General features: G+C 35.6%; 1 protein-coding gene across 1 annotated transcript; it reads right to left on the bottom strand.

Annotated features, from left to right (window-relative positions):
* Positions 1 to 13,129: 13,129 nt before the first annotated feature.
* On the bottom strand, positions 13,130 to 16,681 carry LOC131595375 (tRNA (guanine(9)-N1)-methyltransferase). The gene is made up of 3 exons (XM_058867720.1): positions 16,154 to 16,681; positions 14,814 to 15,173; positions 13,130 to 13,623 (listed from the first exon to the last, which is right to left on the bottom strand). Exons 1-3 carry the CDS (start codon positions 16,595 to 16,597, stop codon positions 13,375 to 13,377), a joined length of 1,053 nt encoding a protein of 350 aa, XP_058723703.1. The 5' UTR covers positions 16,598 to 16,681; the 3' UTR covers positions 13,130 to 13,374.
* Positions 16,682 to 17,546: the final 865 nt, after the last annotated feature.

Here is a 17,546-nt window from a genome sequence, read left to right as displayed (position 1 = left end):
TGTTAATTTGAATGGTGAAGCACTACCATTTCAATTAGTCATATTGAAAAATCAATTATTATGTTTTTTATGGTATGAAAGTCTTGCATTAGAGTTTATAACAAGGAAAAAGTTGTGTTATCATGAATCAAATAATTAGGATTTGTAATTGGTCCATGAGTTAAGTTATTAGACTATTTAAATGTAGGGTTAAGTATGTTTTGTCCCTATAAATATATTAAATTTTATTTATAGTCCCTATTAAAAAAACGACATATTTTATTCTCTATAAAAAATTTATGCATACAGTTTTAGTCCCTACTATTTTTTCAAATTTTAAAAACCATTTAATTACCCTAAAAAATTTAAATTTTTGAATAATTTTTTTCATACCTGTTTAGAATATTATAAAATATTTCTTTATCAAATTATAGATTTTTTTATAATGAGAAGAATTAAATATTAATTTTTTAAATTTCAAAAGATAATGATAAAAGTAATGCAAATCTCATCTTGGAAATCAAATTGAGTTTTTTTTTTTCGAGGAACTATTTATAACGTTCTAAATATATCTTTAAAATAATCATTCAAAAATACATATCGGTTTAACAGTAAAGACTAAAACCACGTGCATAATAATTTTATGGGTATCAAAATATATCATTTTTTTAATAGGGATTAAAAATGAAATTTGAGATATTTAAAGGGAATACTTAACCCTTAAATGTATCAAGTGTAGATGCAAAATATGACGTCGATTCAAAATAAATTATTTATTAAGAATTAGTTTCTTGTGTTCACTTTGAATAGTATGATCAACCGCTAAAATTTATTTTATTTAATTAAAAATTTTATAATAAAATAATAGTAATAATAATAATAATAATAAAAAATATAATAATAATAATAATAATAATAATAATAATAATAATAATAATAATAATAATAAAAGTGTGTTTATTATTGTTGTCTTGTGGTGAGTAATTTTGACCTTAGTTTTTCTTTTCTTTATTTTAGAAATTGTTTTTTTTTTAATATGACTTTCTTCATTCACTCTATTCCATTCTCTATATGTGATTTCGTTTCTCATCTAATTCTCTCGTATGTAAAAAGAATATATTTTTTATATGATATAATGAAGAAAGAGAAAAATATATATTCTAAAGCAATATGATTTTTTTTCACATATCATTTTATTTTAAAACTTATGTCGATGGTATTTATAATTATCATCATAAGATAAATATGATTTAACGATTGGATTGATATAATTTACCTTCTACAAACTTATGATATTTTTGACATTTTTACCTTTGTGTACAAAATATTCTCACATTCATCCTAATCATGTATTACTGTATTAAAAATAGTGGGACTAATATCCATTTTACAATTGTATTTGGAACTAATGTCCATATACTTACAAATACAAATATCTCACGATAAAAAGACTATTAAATGATATCTTTCATTTCACTTGGAGACTTCACATTCTTTTAAAAGGCCAACTATGTCACACACAAAAATTTAACAAAATCTCAATATTATTTGTTGAGTTGATCCATAATCCATAAAAAAAAATCCATCAAAACCTAAATCACAAATATTGCAAACCTAAACCTTGTCCGCAACTTCTTTCATCACCCCCTAGCCATTGATGTCACCAAACAAAAATTACAAGAAAAATTGAATAAAATAATACAAAAAGAGGAATTAAAGATAACCCTATTAACAAATAAATAGAAGGTTCGGGAGTCATAAAATAAGGGAACGCTACAATAGACGTTCCCAAAAGCAAAATCATAAGAATAATTGCTAAACCCCGATTGAATCGGTTGAATCGGTTGAATTTATTCATTTTATCCTATAAAATGATACAAAATCTCACTGCATTAGTTTATAACTGCTTCAATTTAGACAATGTGATTCATTCACAAACTGACTATTCTAATAGATTTTGAAAGGTTGATGAAGGTCAATCCTATTTATAGTGAAAATAATCCTAAGAATTCATCAAGAGAAAATTAATTTAGAAAAATAATATTAAAAGTAACAATCATGCGTTTTACATTCATAAAATATTAATTACAAACATTTTAATACAATGAACTTTTTATTAAAACTGTTACATACGTATTTGGAAATTTATCTAAAGTGGTTTTTATTTTATTTCTGTTATTTAGTTTGTAAATTTTAAAATAAGCAGATATTCAATATTCAAATACGCGGAACCTCGTTAATAAAATAAAGATAATGAGCTTAAATGTAAATAAAATTAAAAGTTACATAATAGTTTTTATATAAGAAAAGTTATGTGATAAAACTGTTTCTAAATGAAAAATATGTGTATTTGATTTACAGAATTTTAGAAATTTTTCATTTATGCTTTTGAGTGAATTTGTCTGTTTTAATTTTAAGTAGGTTTTACTTTTTATCATCAAGAATTTTTTTTTTATTATAACTGTTTATTATTTATTGTTAGGGTAAGATGTTTTAATTTCAATAAATCATATGTGTAACTTACTTTATAAATTAATAAAATATTATTGTAATTAAAGTTAATAGCAATTTTTTATATCAACGGCCTATATAAATCCTTTTTATCAATCTTTAATTGATATATAAAGTTTTTAAATAATACATTTAAAACTTAAAGATGGTTAAGTTATCTATACAATTTTAAATTAATATTAATGCAAATAAAATTACAAAATATATGACTGGTGGTTCAAAATGAAATATATAAAAAATATTAAAAAAAAACCATTGTAGAAATACAGTACAATACTATGAACTTGTTTTATTTTTACAATGATACAATACTATGGGCCGTATATATTTGTATTACCATATATTCATGTTAGTGAAAATGGTAATAATTAAGAAAATGTTACAAAAGTGATTATGGCAATTGTGTAAATTATATCATCTGTAGAAAGTGAGTCAGCCTAACTAAACAAGTTCATTGTATGTATTAGTTCAATATATTGATTTAGTTGACAAAATATTTATAATTCCAAATTCAGCAAAATTTGGAATTCAAATTATATAAAATTGATATTATTGGAACAGAAAGGTTCAGCTAATGAGTAACTGAGTAACTGGCCAAAAGCCAATGAATGAAAGCACATGGTAACAATTAAAGTAAGGGAATTTCTTATTTTATAGGGGTGAATAATATCCTATGGAATTTTAGAAATGTCTTTAGAAAATTAGAAATGCATTTTGGAACGTATTTTTTTTGGTTTTAGTTTTGATGATGCATCTCTGTTTTGGAACCAGAAATATATTATTCGATTTTGCAGCAAATATATTTTTGGTCTGTATGCAAATATAATTTTTGTTTCAAATGTTTTTGTAAGTTACAAAATTAACCAGTTGCAACAAATTTTGAATACAATCCAAACATATATATATATATATATATATATATATATATATATATATATATATATATATATATATATATATATATATATATATATATATATATATATATATATATATATATATATATATATATATATATATATATATATATATATATATATATATATATATATACGTATCAAATGAGAACTTTAGTTATTATGAGAACTGAGAACTTTTAATAATAATCATACGATTTAAAATCAATGCTCAGATTTGCATTTATGTGATATGTATTTAAATCAAAATTTATCTATTAATTATTGTCTCTTAAAATTTGAGTAAAATATGAGGCATTGATTTTAAATCGTATGGTTATTATTAATAGTTCTCAGTTTTCATAATAACTAAAGTTCTCATTTGATACGCCCCCAATATATATATATATATATATATATATATATATATATATATATATATATATAAAATACAAATTGTGCCAAAAGTAATCAAAATGATATCCAAATACAGTCGGTAACCAAAATTATATTCAAATACAATCTAAAAAGTCAATACGCGTAATATAATATCCAAAACAAAATACATAAAGATATACAAAGTCTACTGGATATGGCGGACTATGAGTCGGCCCGTTACCCTCCCAGTATTCCTCTGTTGCCTCTTGTACAGCAGAGTCCCCTGAGCCTCCGCCATGATGGCATCTAGTACACCTCTAACCTCAGACCCATCAAAAAACAATCCTCCATCAATACCCCCATGTGTGATCTCTATGATACAACGACACCGAGGCAACACATTAGTGGCATGATCGTCTCTAGCCTACTCCTCCTCTAGAATCTCCTGATGAGCTGGCCTCAGTGGGTTTTCTGGAGCATCATGATTCATGTGTAAGGTATGGATGAGACCCCTTAAAAAATCAAATGATATAACCGTCAACGTAGCTCAAGTCGTTTGGTGCTACGGTACTCCGGGCCTCATCTGGCACAAGGTGATTTTCAAAATCATCAAATAAGGCATCCATATCCCTCTGTTTCACGAGGGGAGAAACAGAAACAACAGGATCTCAGGGAATATCCAACATGTACCCGAACTGGCACATGACATGCTCAGGAAGATAAGCAGACGCCTTGCGCAACCCGCAAGCTAGCCATCCAGAAAACAGAGCAACGCCGTCGAATAGAATCGTGGCACGGTGATCGGCGTATACCTGAAAGTGTATATCATCAAAAACCAACTGGTCAATATAGAATATGAACAGATCTGTCGTCTGGTTCCCTCTGAACGGTTCGAATGCAGCGGCACGCAGACGATCCTCAGTATAACCAGCGGTAAATGACCAACCTAAGATACGGGGGAAGTGTTGTAGGATCTAGACCTAAAATTACAATGATTATTAGTTAGTAACGGAATCGCAATAATTATCAAAACGGAATCACAAGCTTCGTCCTCCATTTGCAGCCTTCAGAAAGCTTATGGTACAAGTACACTAGACAAGCTGCCCCCTAGTTCCACTCATGGATCTGCTTAAAATCATCAAAGAACCGCAGGTACATGATATCAGTGTAAGTGGCATTGGTGTCCATAAAAATGGAAGTGCCAACTAGATATAACATGTATGCTCTCATAGCATACGCTATGTGATGGGCGACCTGCTCCGGATCACCATGAGCCTGCTATGCAAGCAAAAGCTCGTCATTAAACACCTTCTTCAATCAGCTATATCTGAAATGAGAACCACGGGTCTTATCCATCTCAGCTAAAGCTTTCTCAGGGTCAACTCCCAATTTATCAATCAAGAACTCCAACGCCTCCTCTTTGTCGCACCTTTCATGGTCTATAAACCTCCCTCTTATCGGAAGGTGCAACAGACACACGATGTCGTCGAGTGTGATCGACAACTCACCAAGTGGCAGATGGAAGGAGGACGTCTCATGGTGCCACCTCTCAATAAAAGCGTTAATCATACCATGATTAATTGTGGTATATCCACAAAGGGTCAGGTTCTTTAACCCTGAAAGCACCAAGAGCTGATCAAACCATGGCTCTGCGAGAGGCATGAGTTTAGAGATCTTCCGTCCATGATTAATGATTTTCAGCGGATCACGTTCCAGCATACATGGTTTAACAAAATTCATTAAACAAAAATTAATAAGAAAATTAGATTAACAAAATTAACTATAACAAAAATTATAAATTTATACCTCTTCGTCCCAGATGTGTCTCAGGAGCCTTAGGTTGTGTATTTGGTTGTGTTTCTGGTTGTGCCTCAGGCTGTGTGACATCTGGTGTCGGGTAGTAGCCACATGTCTCTCCTGCCTTAAATACTATCGATGACGACATGCGTCTACGTCACACTCTTCCTTTCACTCATTACACAAGCCTTATGTCACACTCACACTGAAGAACTTGTTGCTAGTACCATAAATCACAAAGAATCCCATATCCGTTGGCCAATTTGCTAGAGATAATCATGTTTATGTTGAATTTCATCCTGATACATGTCTGGTCAAATCTCAGGCTACATCGGAAGTACTGCTTCAAGGTGCTCTTAGCAAAGATAGAATATACTCCTTTGGACCTCTCCAGACTATCACCTCTCCCTCTCCTAAGAATACTACACTTGTTGTTCATACACTCACTATCAACAATTCTAATTCCAATCTCTTTACTACTAGTTTCAATAAAGGTACCAATGGCTTAGGGCCTTCCTTATATGAGCAATCGCATAAAAGGATAGGTCATCCTCCTCATGAGGTCTTTAAGTCTGTACTTTCAGAGTGTAATACTCCTTATTCCTCAGCAATCTAAATTTGACTTTTGTGTTGCTTGTTGTTTGGGTAAAGTGCATAGATTGTCATCCACTACTTCTACTGCTAATTATAATGCACCTTTTGATCTTATATTTGCTGATGTTTGGGGGCTTGCACCCATGCGGTCTAATACTGGTTTTAAATATATGCTCACTTGTGTTGATGCACACACCAAGTTCACCTGGATTTTCCTACTCAAACTGAAATTTGAAGCGGTGTCTATCTTTACTAACTTTCTGGTCTATGTGAAAACTCAGTTTAATTGCACTGTCAAAACAGTGCAGACTGATGGAAAAGGAGAGTTTCAGCCTCTCACCTCTTTACTCACTAAGCAAGAAGTTGTTCACAGGCTCACTTGTCCACACACTCACCATCAAAATGGTTCTGTGGAAAGGAAGCACAGACATGTGGTGGAGACTGGTCTAACTCTACTTGCACGTGCATCTCTTCCCTTAAAATTCTGGGATCATGCATTCCTTGCAGCTACTTATTTATTCAACGGAATGCCTACACATGTTCTAGACATGGACTCGCCTAACAAACTCCTTCACCACACTGAACCTGACTAATGATTTTTAAAAAATTTTGGGTGTACTTGCTACCCTCTCTTAAAGCTCTATAACCCCAACAAGTTTACTTATCACTTAAAAGAGTGTCTCTTCTTAGGTTTCTCCCCTCACCACAAGGGATACACATTCTTAGCAGCTGATGGTAGGTTGTTTATCTCAAAGGATGTGATCTTCAATGAGATCAGATTTCCTTATATTGAGATGTTTCCTATAAAGACTGCCTCTATTGTCCCACCTCCCACTGTCAATATGCTTGTCCCTTCCACCTTTACTTATCCTATAGTCTCTCTTTCTCCAATCTCTCAGCCTACTCCAGTTAGACTTTCTACTTCAAGCACCTCTGCCACAACTAGCACTTCTGTAGCAAGCTCTACATCTGCAGCAGTTCAAACTTCTTCACCACCCCTGCCATCCATCTCAAGCTCTCCACAACAGCTCTCATCTATTACTCTCAATTCACCTAACATAATGTCCCCTAATTCTTCTACAGCTTCAGATTTTATCTCTAACCAGTCCATCCCCCATGTGCATCCTTCTCCAGTCATTCCTCTTCATCCTAATAACATTCATCCCATGGCCACTCGAGCTAGAGATGGTATTGTCATGCCCAGATTGCATCCTACTCTCTTGCTTACTGAGTTGGAACCCATTTTCTACAAAAAAGCTCTAAAGGATCCCAAATGGCTTAAATCCATGAAAGTTGGGCACACACCCTTGTTAAATAACCACACTTGGACTCTTACATCCTTACCTCAAAATAGTAAAGCTATTGGGTGAAAATGGGTATTCAGGATTAAACAAAATCCTAATGACACCATCCAAAAGTACAAAGCCTGATTGTTGGCTAAAGGGTATCATCAAGTTCATGGCTTTGATTTTCAGGAGACTTTCTCTCCTACGGTCAAACCAGTTACAATCAGAATCATTCTTACCCTAGCTATCTCTAAAAAGTGGCCACTTTCTTAGTTGGATGTCAATAATGCATTTTTAAATGGCATTCTGACAGAAGAAGCGTATATGCAACAGTCCCCTGGATTCATTTCCTCTGATTCTCATCTTATATGCAAATTAAACAAGCTTATATATGGGTTGGAACAAGCCCATAGGGCTTGGTTTGATAGACTTACTATATCTTTTCACAGCTTTGGTTGTCTCACCAGCAAGTGTGATCCTTCTTTGTTCACCTTGACTACTTCATCCTACATTATTTTTATGTGGATGACATTATTGTCACATGCAGTTCCTCGGTTCACATACAACAACTGGTTGATAAGTTGCATGCTCAGTTCTCCCTCAAACAGTTGAGGACCCTTCATTACTCTCTTGGTATTGAAGTCACTCATCTAGCTAATGGTACTCTCTTTCTCTCACAGACAAAATACATTAAGGATCTTTTAGTTAAGACCAACATGAGTGAAGCCAAAAGTCTTCCCACTCCTATGGTGTCCAATCTAAAACTCACCAAGCAATGGTCAGACTATCTACCAGCTCCTACTATAGATCTGTGGTGCGAGCACTGCAGTATGCTACCATTATAAGACCAGAAATAAGTTTTTTTATGAACAAAGCATGCCAATTTTCTCTTAACCAATGCATAGTCATTGGTTTGCTGTTAAGAGGATTTTGAGGTACCTCAGATGGACACTACATCATGGTCGACACTTTTTCCTGGCGATCCTCAAAAGCCTATTTCCATTGCAACATTGTCTAATGCAGATTGGGCTCTGACCTTGATGACAAAAATTCAACATCAGGGTCCTGGTATTTACATAGGCCCTAATCTCATCTTCTGGTGGTCAAAGAAACAAACTCTTGTGGCTAGGTCTAGCACAGAGGCTGAGTACAGAAGCCTTGCCAGCACTGCTTCTAAAGCTCTGTGGGTGCAATCTCTGCTTACTGAATTGCTAATTCTAGCACTGAGTCCTACACTCTATTGTGATAACTTGAGTACAGTGGCATTGTCTCACAACTCTGTTCTACATGCAAAAACCAAGCACATGGAGCTTGACATTTTCTTTCTCAAATAAAAATTTCTTAACAATACCTTCTTTGTCAAGCATATATCTGCAGAATTCCAAAGTGCATACATTCTAACTAAGCCACTTAGTGCACTCAGGTTTCTTGCTCTTAAAGATCACCTGAGGGTTGTTGATAAATGTTCTATTACAAATGGTCAACCTAGAACAAGCAACACCATTTGAAGGTGAAATAATAGAGTGAATAAATAGCTATCAGTTTATGTACAACTTAAAGTTATATTAGATATTAGTTAGCATTGCTGAGCTAGCAGTGACATGTGTGAGTCACTACAGTTGCTGTATAAACTAATACCTTGTAACACATTCAGTTAGAGAATTCTATTTTGAATCCATAACAAACTCTTTCTCTCTTTTCTATGCTTAGTTTACATTTCTCTAATATAGTATCTGAGCCTGGTTATCCATCTCAACTATGGTTTCTCCTACGCTGTCGTCTGCATCATCGCTGAGCAGCATACGGTGACGGGGTTCCGTGCACCTCGCCACCGGACTGGTAGAGCACACATTGTTGTGCAGCCATTTAAATACACTTCTACATTAATCAAATACTGAGGAAGAGGCATTTTGTTGAGATATGTTATCTAATAACCCTAAGACCCCTATTTATACAAATAGTGATGCATTCTAGACCACACATATGTATCGGTGCAATCAGGATCCTGCAAAAGTGTCGGGAAAATCTCAACTGTTGAAAAAATCTAATATTGAAACATACCGGAAATTTAAGTTATAATGAGATTTCCGGTACTACCCAGAAATTTGAAATACACTACCGGAAACTTTCTCATACCGAAATTCTTTTTATCTCATCACGGATAAAATTGGAATAAAAAATTTTTGGGAGGAATGTGTAATTTGGAGGGTGGCAAGATAAGTTCTCCAAGTGTTACCGCCCCTTTACCTCTCAATCACCTACCCACAACCAAACAGTCGGATCTAAAAAATGTTTGGAATTTCCATTTCCATGTTAAATTCTTAGAAAATTTCTTTATCCACCTCCCTACTTTCTTGGTCACCTCTGGTGAAAAACCCAAAATATCCCTTACTTCGGAAATGTATTTTCGAATTGCAAAAAAATGGTGTTTTCAGAGATGCATCTCCGAAAGCGCCTTTTTTTTTTTCAAAATTTGTCTTATTTCGGAAATGCATTTCCGAAAATAGCATTTCTCCGAAATACTGCGCGTTTTGCAGATTAAGCAAAACAGCCCCCCTCCCCCATTCATTTTACCCTAAATCTTCTTCAAATTTCCTCTCTTCAAAATTTCTGCAAAAGCAAGTGTGTAAACTAGTCAGAGATTGCCAAAGGCTACCCAATATCAACCTAAATCATCTCAATCTCTTCAATTGGTAAGTTTTTCAATTTTTTCAATTTTTAGATCTATGATTCATATCTCTATTAGGGTGTTTAGAAAATGAAAAAATTATATCGGGTAGGTTGGTACTGCTATTTAGGTTGTTTAGAATGATTAAAATTAGTTTTGATGTTGGATTTTGGGGTCTCCCATGGAAGTTGCAGAAATTGCTTCGCAGGGGTGTTTCGGAAGTTCATTTCCAATTGTTTCGAAGTGGTCCAGAATTGAATTTTTTTTGTTTTTTCAATTGTTTCGCATTCTTATTGATTTCAATTGTTTTCAGGAACATGGTAGGCTACCCAGCACGCATCAGACAGGATAGAGAGACCCAGACAGCGTCGGCTAGACACGAGCGGGCGGCACAGCTGGCGTCGACGCAGGGACGGGGTCGTCGTGTGCGAGTACCCGTGCAGATGGACGAGGGTACTTCTGCATCAGGATCCAGGAGTCGTCTAGCCCGGGTCTCTTCTTCCCGCCAGCAGGAGGTACGAGAGGAGGAGGAGGAGGAGGAGGAGGAGGAGGCAGTTACATACCACGAGGCGGAGGAGGTACCAGACGTTGACCCTCCACACGGGGTGGAGGAGGAGGAGGGCTACCCGGGAGGGCCCAGTGACACGACCTTGTTGATTACCTACCACGAGCACGTCGCTCGGCGTATCTGGGGGAGAGGTATTTTTTATAATTTGCACGACTTTATTATTTAACAGTTTTTAATTTAGCTGTTTATTCAACATTTTCTTAACGGTCTAATTAACAGTGTTTTTTATTTGTTTTTGTTGTAACAGGAGAGACAGACTCTGAAACAGGTGAACCACGCCCGGAAGATTTTCAGTCTCTTTAAACCAGAGGCGCAGTTGTTTAACGACGCGGTGAGAGCTTCAGGGCTAAGTGGGTTGTGCATGACGGGGTATACCACCATCAGCCACGGCATGCAGGGGGCCTTTGTGGAGAGGTGGCACAGGGAGACGTCTTCTTTCCACTTACCGGTTGGGGAGATGACGATCACCTTGCACGATGTGCAGTGTCTTCTCCGTTTGCCGATTAGGGGGATGCTGCTGGACCATTCCCGGATCCAGAGGATCGAAGCCAGTGAGTGGATGGCGCTCTATCTGGGTATGGAGCCAGATATGGATGACTATGAGTGCGAGACGACAAATGGGCCTCATATCCGGTTCACCACACTGAGCGCGTATTTTGAGAACCACCTGGTGGCGGCGGCCGAATCCGAGGAGACGGATAACGCCCTATCTGTGGAGTATCACCGTGCTTGCGCTCTCCGGTGCTGGTTCATGTTTGTGGTAGGCGCTGCAATCTTTGTGGACAAGAGTGCAAGATATGTCGACGTGACCTACCTCCGCTACTTCATGGACTTGACTACCGTTCACCAGTGGAACTGGGGGTCAGCTACTCTGGTATACCTATACCAGAAGCTGAATGAGGCCTCCAACTGGAGGACCAGGCAGTTGACCGGATCCTGCACACTACTGACGGTACGTTTCATTTTAATTGTTTCACATTTATTTATGTTTCGTATTTAATTTTAATACATTATCGTGTTTGTGTTTCAGAGCTGGATCATCTCCTACTTCCCCCGCATCCACGGCTTCCGCGTTGATCCTGAGTACGAGGACGAGATGCCCAGGGCCGCCCGATACGTTCTCTAGAAGGGGAACAATGCAGTGGGACCATACCGTGGATACCTCGACCGCACGATGCACGATGACATCAGTTGGAGGCCATTCAGCGACTACACTGATGTTGTCCCATTTGACAGCATCTCGTTATATTCTGGCTGGTAGGCATGCGGGACCAACACCATGGTGCGGTATCTCCCTGAGCGGTGCATGCGACAGTTTGGATTTGTGCAGCTGATACCCAGGTCAACTTTTGAGGCTGCTCCCGACACGGTGACCCGAGTGCAGCTCACTGACATATTTGTAGATTGGGAGCGTCATGTGGTCCCGGAGGAGTATCGTCGCATTCGGGTCACCCAGGACTGGCACAGTGTGGAGGGGTATGTCACATGATTCTATCGGGTGTCACATCCTCTAATGAGACCCGACGCTCCCGGCGCTCCTAGGCCAGCACACGAGGAGATCCTTGAGAACCAGCAGGCCGAGGATGACCACGCCATTGATCTCCTGCCGATCTGCCAGCGGATAGAGATGCTTGGGCGGGACGCGTTGGATCGAGGTATCGTTGATCAGGGCGGTCCAGAGGTAGTCGCCGTGATGGAGAGGATCGTCACTGATGCGGGCCGTGCAGCGGCAGAGGAGGTCTCAGGGAGAGAGGGTTAGGCATACCCAGCAGGGGTTCGGGTTTATTTTTTTTTGTATTCGGATTATATATTTCGCACACTATGACTCGGTCTGTATATATTATTTGAATTTTATTTATTATATTCGTATTTTACGTTGATATGTCGTTTGTTTTGTTCGACTTTTTCGTTTTGTATATATTATACGTGCAATATATCTTTTGTACGGGACTATTAGAAAAACCATAAAAAAAAGAGACTTTTGCATAATTCGGAAATGCACTTCCGAATTACACTAAAATCTGAAAAAAGGTGTTTTCGGAAGTGCATCTCCGAAAACACCTCCCATTTGGTGTTTTCGGAAGTGCACTTCCGAAGTCTGGGAAAATTTTGAAAAAAAAAATACTTCGAAAATGCATTTCCGAAGCAGAGGTAAAGTGAGGTTTTCGCTGAGGGTGACCCCATAGGGAGGTGGGTAAAGAAAAAACCAATTCTTATTGTGTTCCTCTTTGTCTTAATATGAGCTTTGTTCAACAAGTTCCTGTCTTTAAGTTGACCATGAAGTAAGTTCTGCTCAACTATTTAAGCCATAACTTAAAGTTCAGCGCTAGTTAAACTATCTGAACTACACTCAATAAGTATGAACGGGTATTTGACAGCAATAGGTACATAGGTACATATTATAATGCTAACATTTATGTGTAGCCAAACGTAGAATACCATAGGTATTAGGTACGCACCCCAATGAATATTTTTCATTCACCATCATCTAATAATAGAACTACGAATTACCAAAAGCCAAAAGCCGAAGAACAACGTTCCAAAATTGCAATACCATCATAAGAAAATCGGGTCACAGTTTGGTAAAAAAACATAAAACTACATAAATGTTGCGCTAATTCTGTCAGTATGAAAATTTTGCGTGCAGCACTGATTTGAAACTTGCCTCATCATGTGTTGGTTTTCCAGTTGTACACTCTACACGCCATCAACAAGTTTGTTAGAAGGAATCTCCTCAACACATTGCTTTTTACTTGGCAATGGATCATCTGTTTGTTCAAGCTCTTCTTCTTCCTCTTCTTCTTCCACTACAGTATTGTCTGCATTTCCTTCTAAATCTGCTTGAGATCTTTTCCTCTGGGGGATAACTTCAAAGAAAGAAGTTTTCCAGTCCCTTGTCTCAATGAACTTGAGTAGTATTTCCACAACTTGATTCACAGTAAGAACCTGAAAGTTCATATGGTAAATAAAATGTTTTAGACACAAATGGAATTCCAATTTTCAACAGTGTTGTCAAGTAAATCAACAACTTGTTTCTACAATTACAGGGATCGGGCAACTTGATATTTAAAATGGACGAAATTTCAAAATAATCTATATAAAATTGCATGCTGTTGGTTCCTTTCAGAGAGTGTTATCAAGTGAATGTGGTATTTGAAATCAACAAAATTTTTAAATGATGCATGAATGTGATAAACCAAATTATAATTTCATAGATCATTTTGTAATTTCTAGATTTCATACATCAAATTGTCTGACCCCAATAACCTCAGCACTAAATGGCGATTCATTCAGCTATTATTATCATTTATGACACTGCAATGCATAAGAGCCTACCGGTGGATTCGGATCTTCTATAGTAGGATAACTCTCCAGCCCTCCATTTATCGATCACTGTTTTGATTATTCTCTCTTTATCATATTTTCTCTCAACCTTATCTCTTTTTTCATCCCGGTGTTTCGTGAGGTGGTGGAAGCACTAATTTTACTAGTAGATCTATACAATCCATTGATACTGTGTACATCTATTTCACAATTCACCAATACAAAGTACAAACTTTTAGTGGTCAAAAGTATGCTGTTAATCTCAGACATAGCCACAACCCCCCTAAAATGCTATAGCAGTATAGAGGATAGTGGAATAGCCGCTGTTGTAAGGACTAAAAATCAGTGTGCAAACAAAGTAAACATAAATACTCAAAAATAGAATAATACACAAAATTAAATAGACCTAATACTTAATAATTAAAAAACATAAAGTATAGAGCAATAAAACTTAAACAGAGAAGAAAAACATATTTGAGCTAAACCAAAAGTAGGAAGAGCATAATAATTGTTTGTAAGCAAGAACATAACCAAATTAAACACATAATATTACTCTTAAAAGGGTCCAAATTGACATTTATACTCTTAGAAAAGAGTGGGGCTTAGTTAAAAAAACTTTGAAGTGGGTGCAATAGCAGCCGCTACAACCACTAAAGTTGACAGCGGCTCACAGGCCAAAAGCGTCGACCAAACCCTCCCACCGCTATGCTATTCTGCTATAGCGTGCTATTGACAACATAGAACCAAAAGTTAAAATGAACACAAAATCCCATACAAAACAAAAGGCTTAAATGTGTAAACATGAACAATACCTGAGAACTACACATCTTCAAGAAATTAGAAATAGGGAGTTTAGCCGTTTGAATTCCTTGTTCTTGTGCTTTCTCCATGGTTATCCCTTTCCACCTATTTCTATCCACTAACCCACCAATTATATATATCTTCTTCAAATCAAGCTCTTCAAGAACAGTCTCTGAATCAGCTGTTAGATACACCAAATCATCCTTACGATCTTGCAATGCTTCAATATAAGGCTTATTTTCCTTCTCAATTATCCACTTATCAAATCCCGATATCTTTTTCAATTGATCATCCATCTCTCCTTCGCAGCCTGTTAACCAAAGATGTGCAGGGGACTCACACCTTCCATTCACCGCATAGCAATACATTATCTACACATACATTATTACATTCCATCATTTACCAATACACAGTCAAAAATACATAAGTTTATACAACTGTGTTTAGAAGAAGTAAGCTATGTGCAGAAGAAGCTATATGATACCAAAATTACCGATTAAAGGCACACCCGGTATCTAACAGGGCCACAACACCAACAAAAGTATTTATTTTATTTTCAATCACTTTCATTTAGTTACACTCTTGTCAAGTACTTGTGTTAATGTTTCTTGGGAAATAACACATGTCTCTTTCAATTTAATTTATCATGATGTAATAAAGCAACATTGAAACTCTTGAGGAAGAAGTAGCTTCCTATGTGGACATATTTGATTTGAAGACTGTGGTACTGATTTAAGACATGTTTGGATCAATTTTATTAAGGGCTTATTACACAAACTATTTCAATAACAAAATATAAAATAGAGCTAAATTGTTTTCATTAGTGTATGATTGGTTTAGCTTTTGAACGAGCCAAAATCAATTCTAGAGGTGTAGAATTGATTTTAGAATGCTTTTGAGGTGTTTGGTTCTTCTAAAGTAGAATTGATTCTGCCTCCAGAATTGATTCTACTTGAAACTATAATTTGTAGCTTTTAAGTTTAAACGTGGTTTTTACATTGAAATTTACTATTCAACGCACTTCTACATAAAATTATCCGAACATAAATCATTTTACCTTCAACTCAATTTGACAAAATCAAATCATTCAAAATCTACATAATCACTAACATAAATCACTTTACCTTCAACTCATTTTTAACTAGAATCAATTTTACAGAATCAATTCTTTTCACCACATAACCAAATACACACTAATCTATCTTAAAAAGCTTTATGAAAATAAGTTCTTAGAGCTTAGCATGAACGTGTTCTAAGTTCTTTTCAACCAGTATATAAATTCAAATTAGCGAATCGAAATAACCTCTAAAACCGAAAAGAAAAGAGAAAACTACAGAATATGTAAATTAACCTGTTTAACGAGACTGTGAATTTCTGAAGGAGTCATGAGATGCGAGAACTGAAGATCAATTACAACGTTTTGCCCTTCTTCTTTACCCTTAATGAGTCTCTCTTTCTTGCTATTCTTCTCCAATGTATGTTGCTCCATTCTCTCCTTACGGAGACTAATTCTCGATTCGATGAATTTCGTTCTTTCATCCTCAGGCATACTCGCGAGGCTTTCTTCCCACTCCTTCCGTTTCCGTTCGGATTCCTTTTTCTTCTTCTCCTTTGCCGCTGCTTTCTTCTCTGCCTTTTTCGCCTCCCATCTCTGATGTCTCGCTTGCTTCTTCAGTGCGTTTTTTGATAATACTGGCTCTGAGGAGTTTCCGTTGTTTTGGGGGGATTCTTGTGTTTCTGGCTTCGGCGGTGGAACTTCGGCGTCGCCGTTGCCGTTTGCATCCACTTCCGTCATTGTTTTGTTGCAATTAGATATTGAAGATGTGTTCCGGACCCTAACTCCTACGTCGCTGCTTTAATTTTTCTTGTCTAAGATTTTGGAGTGTTTTAATAAATAATTCAAATTCAATTTATCTTATTATAATTATTTAAATATTAAAAAATTATTAATCTTAAATACATAGCGGGCATCACCCCCTTTTCTCATTTATTTTTTATCCGTTATAAAATTATTTTTTCAAAGAAATTTTTTATAAAAGTTTTAAATGTTTTAAGATGTCAAAATTAGTGTTTCATTTAAGAAAAAATGAATATAAAAAAATTTGTAATATTTTAAAAAACCGTTTTGGAAAATCTATTTTCAAAAATACAAAGAAAAAATTCATTTTTTTAAAACTGAAACAAACAGGCCCTTTGTATAATATGAGAGAATATAGTGTATTTTTGCATTTTGAAAAAACACAACACATTTTAGAGAATGTAGCGTGTTTCACCTGAAACTTATAAAAGACGATTTTTCAGCACTTTTTTGAATAGGATGACAGGTACGAGTGAAATGTGAGTATTATTGGGAAATTTTTTTTAGAGAGAAAAACTTAAAGAGAATGAAGGATGAATTCTTAGAATTCATTGTTCTAAAATTTTGAAGACATTTAGGGACATCTTAGAAGATTGAGAAACATTTCTAAACACATTAGATTTTTGTGATTCATATATTTAATGGAGGAAAGATTGAGAAACACTTTCGTAGAAAATAAGAGATGTTCATATAAATTTGGAATTTTATTTTCTTGTAACTTATTTTTTTAATCTCTTGTAACAATTATTGAAGTATAATGGAGTGAAGAGTTATTCTTCCCTATAGTGGATTAGTTTGATCAAACTGTGTAAAAATTATTTGTGTTCTCCTCATTTATCTTATTCTTACTCGTGTAGATTCACTTACACCATTTGGCAGATTAGTT

Source organism: Vicia villosa, linkage group LG4 (assembly GCF_029867415.1).
Source record: "Vicia villosa cultivar HV-30 ecotype Madison, WI linkage group LG4, Vvil1.0, whole genome shotgun sequence".
Lineage (NCBI taxonomy): Eukaryota > Viridiplantae > Streptophyta > Magnoliopsida > Fabales > Fabaceae > Vicia > Vicia villosa.
The sequence above is the reverse complement of the archived record's forward strand: the minus strand, read 5'-3'. Positions and strand labels throughout refer to the sequence as shown.

What these genes read in the sequence shown, in the direction of transcription:
- LOC131595375 (XM_058867720.1), bottom strand. Translation starts at nt 16,597, where the DNA reads ATGACGGAAGTGGATGCAAACGGCAACGGCGACGCCGAAGTTCCACCG. An exon ending in TTCACAGTCTCGTTAAACAG is followed by an intron (nt 15,174 to 16,153) that starts GTTAATTTACAT and finishes ATGTATGTGTAG; the next exon opens with ATAATGTATTGCTATGCGGT. An exon ending in TGAAGATGTGTAGTTCTCAG is followed by an intron (nt 13,624 to 14,813) that starts GTATTGTTCATG and finishes ATGAACTTTCAG; the next exon opens with GTTCTTACTGTGAATCAAGT.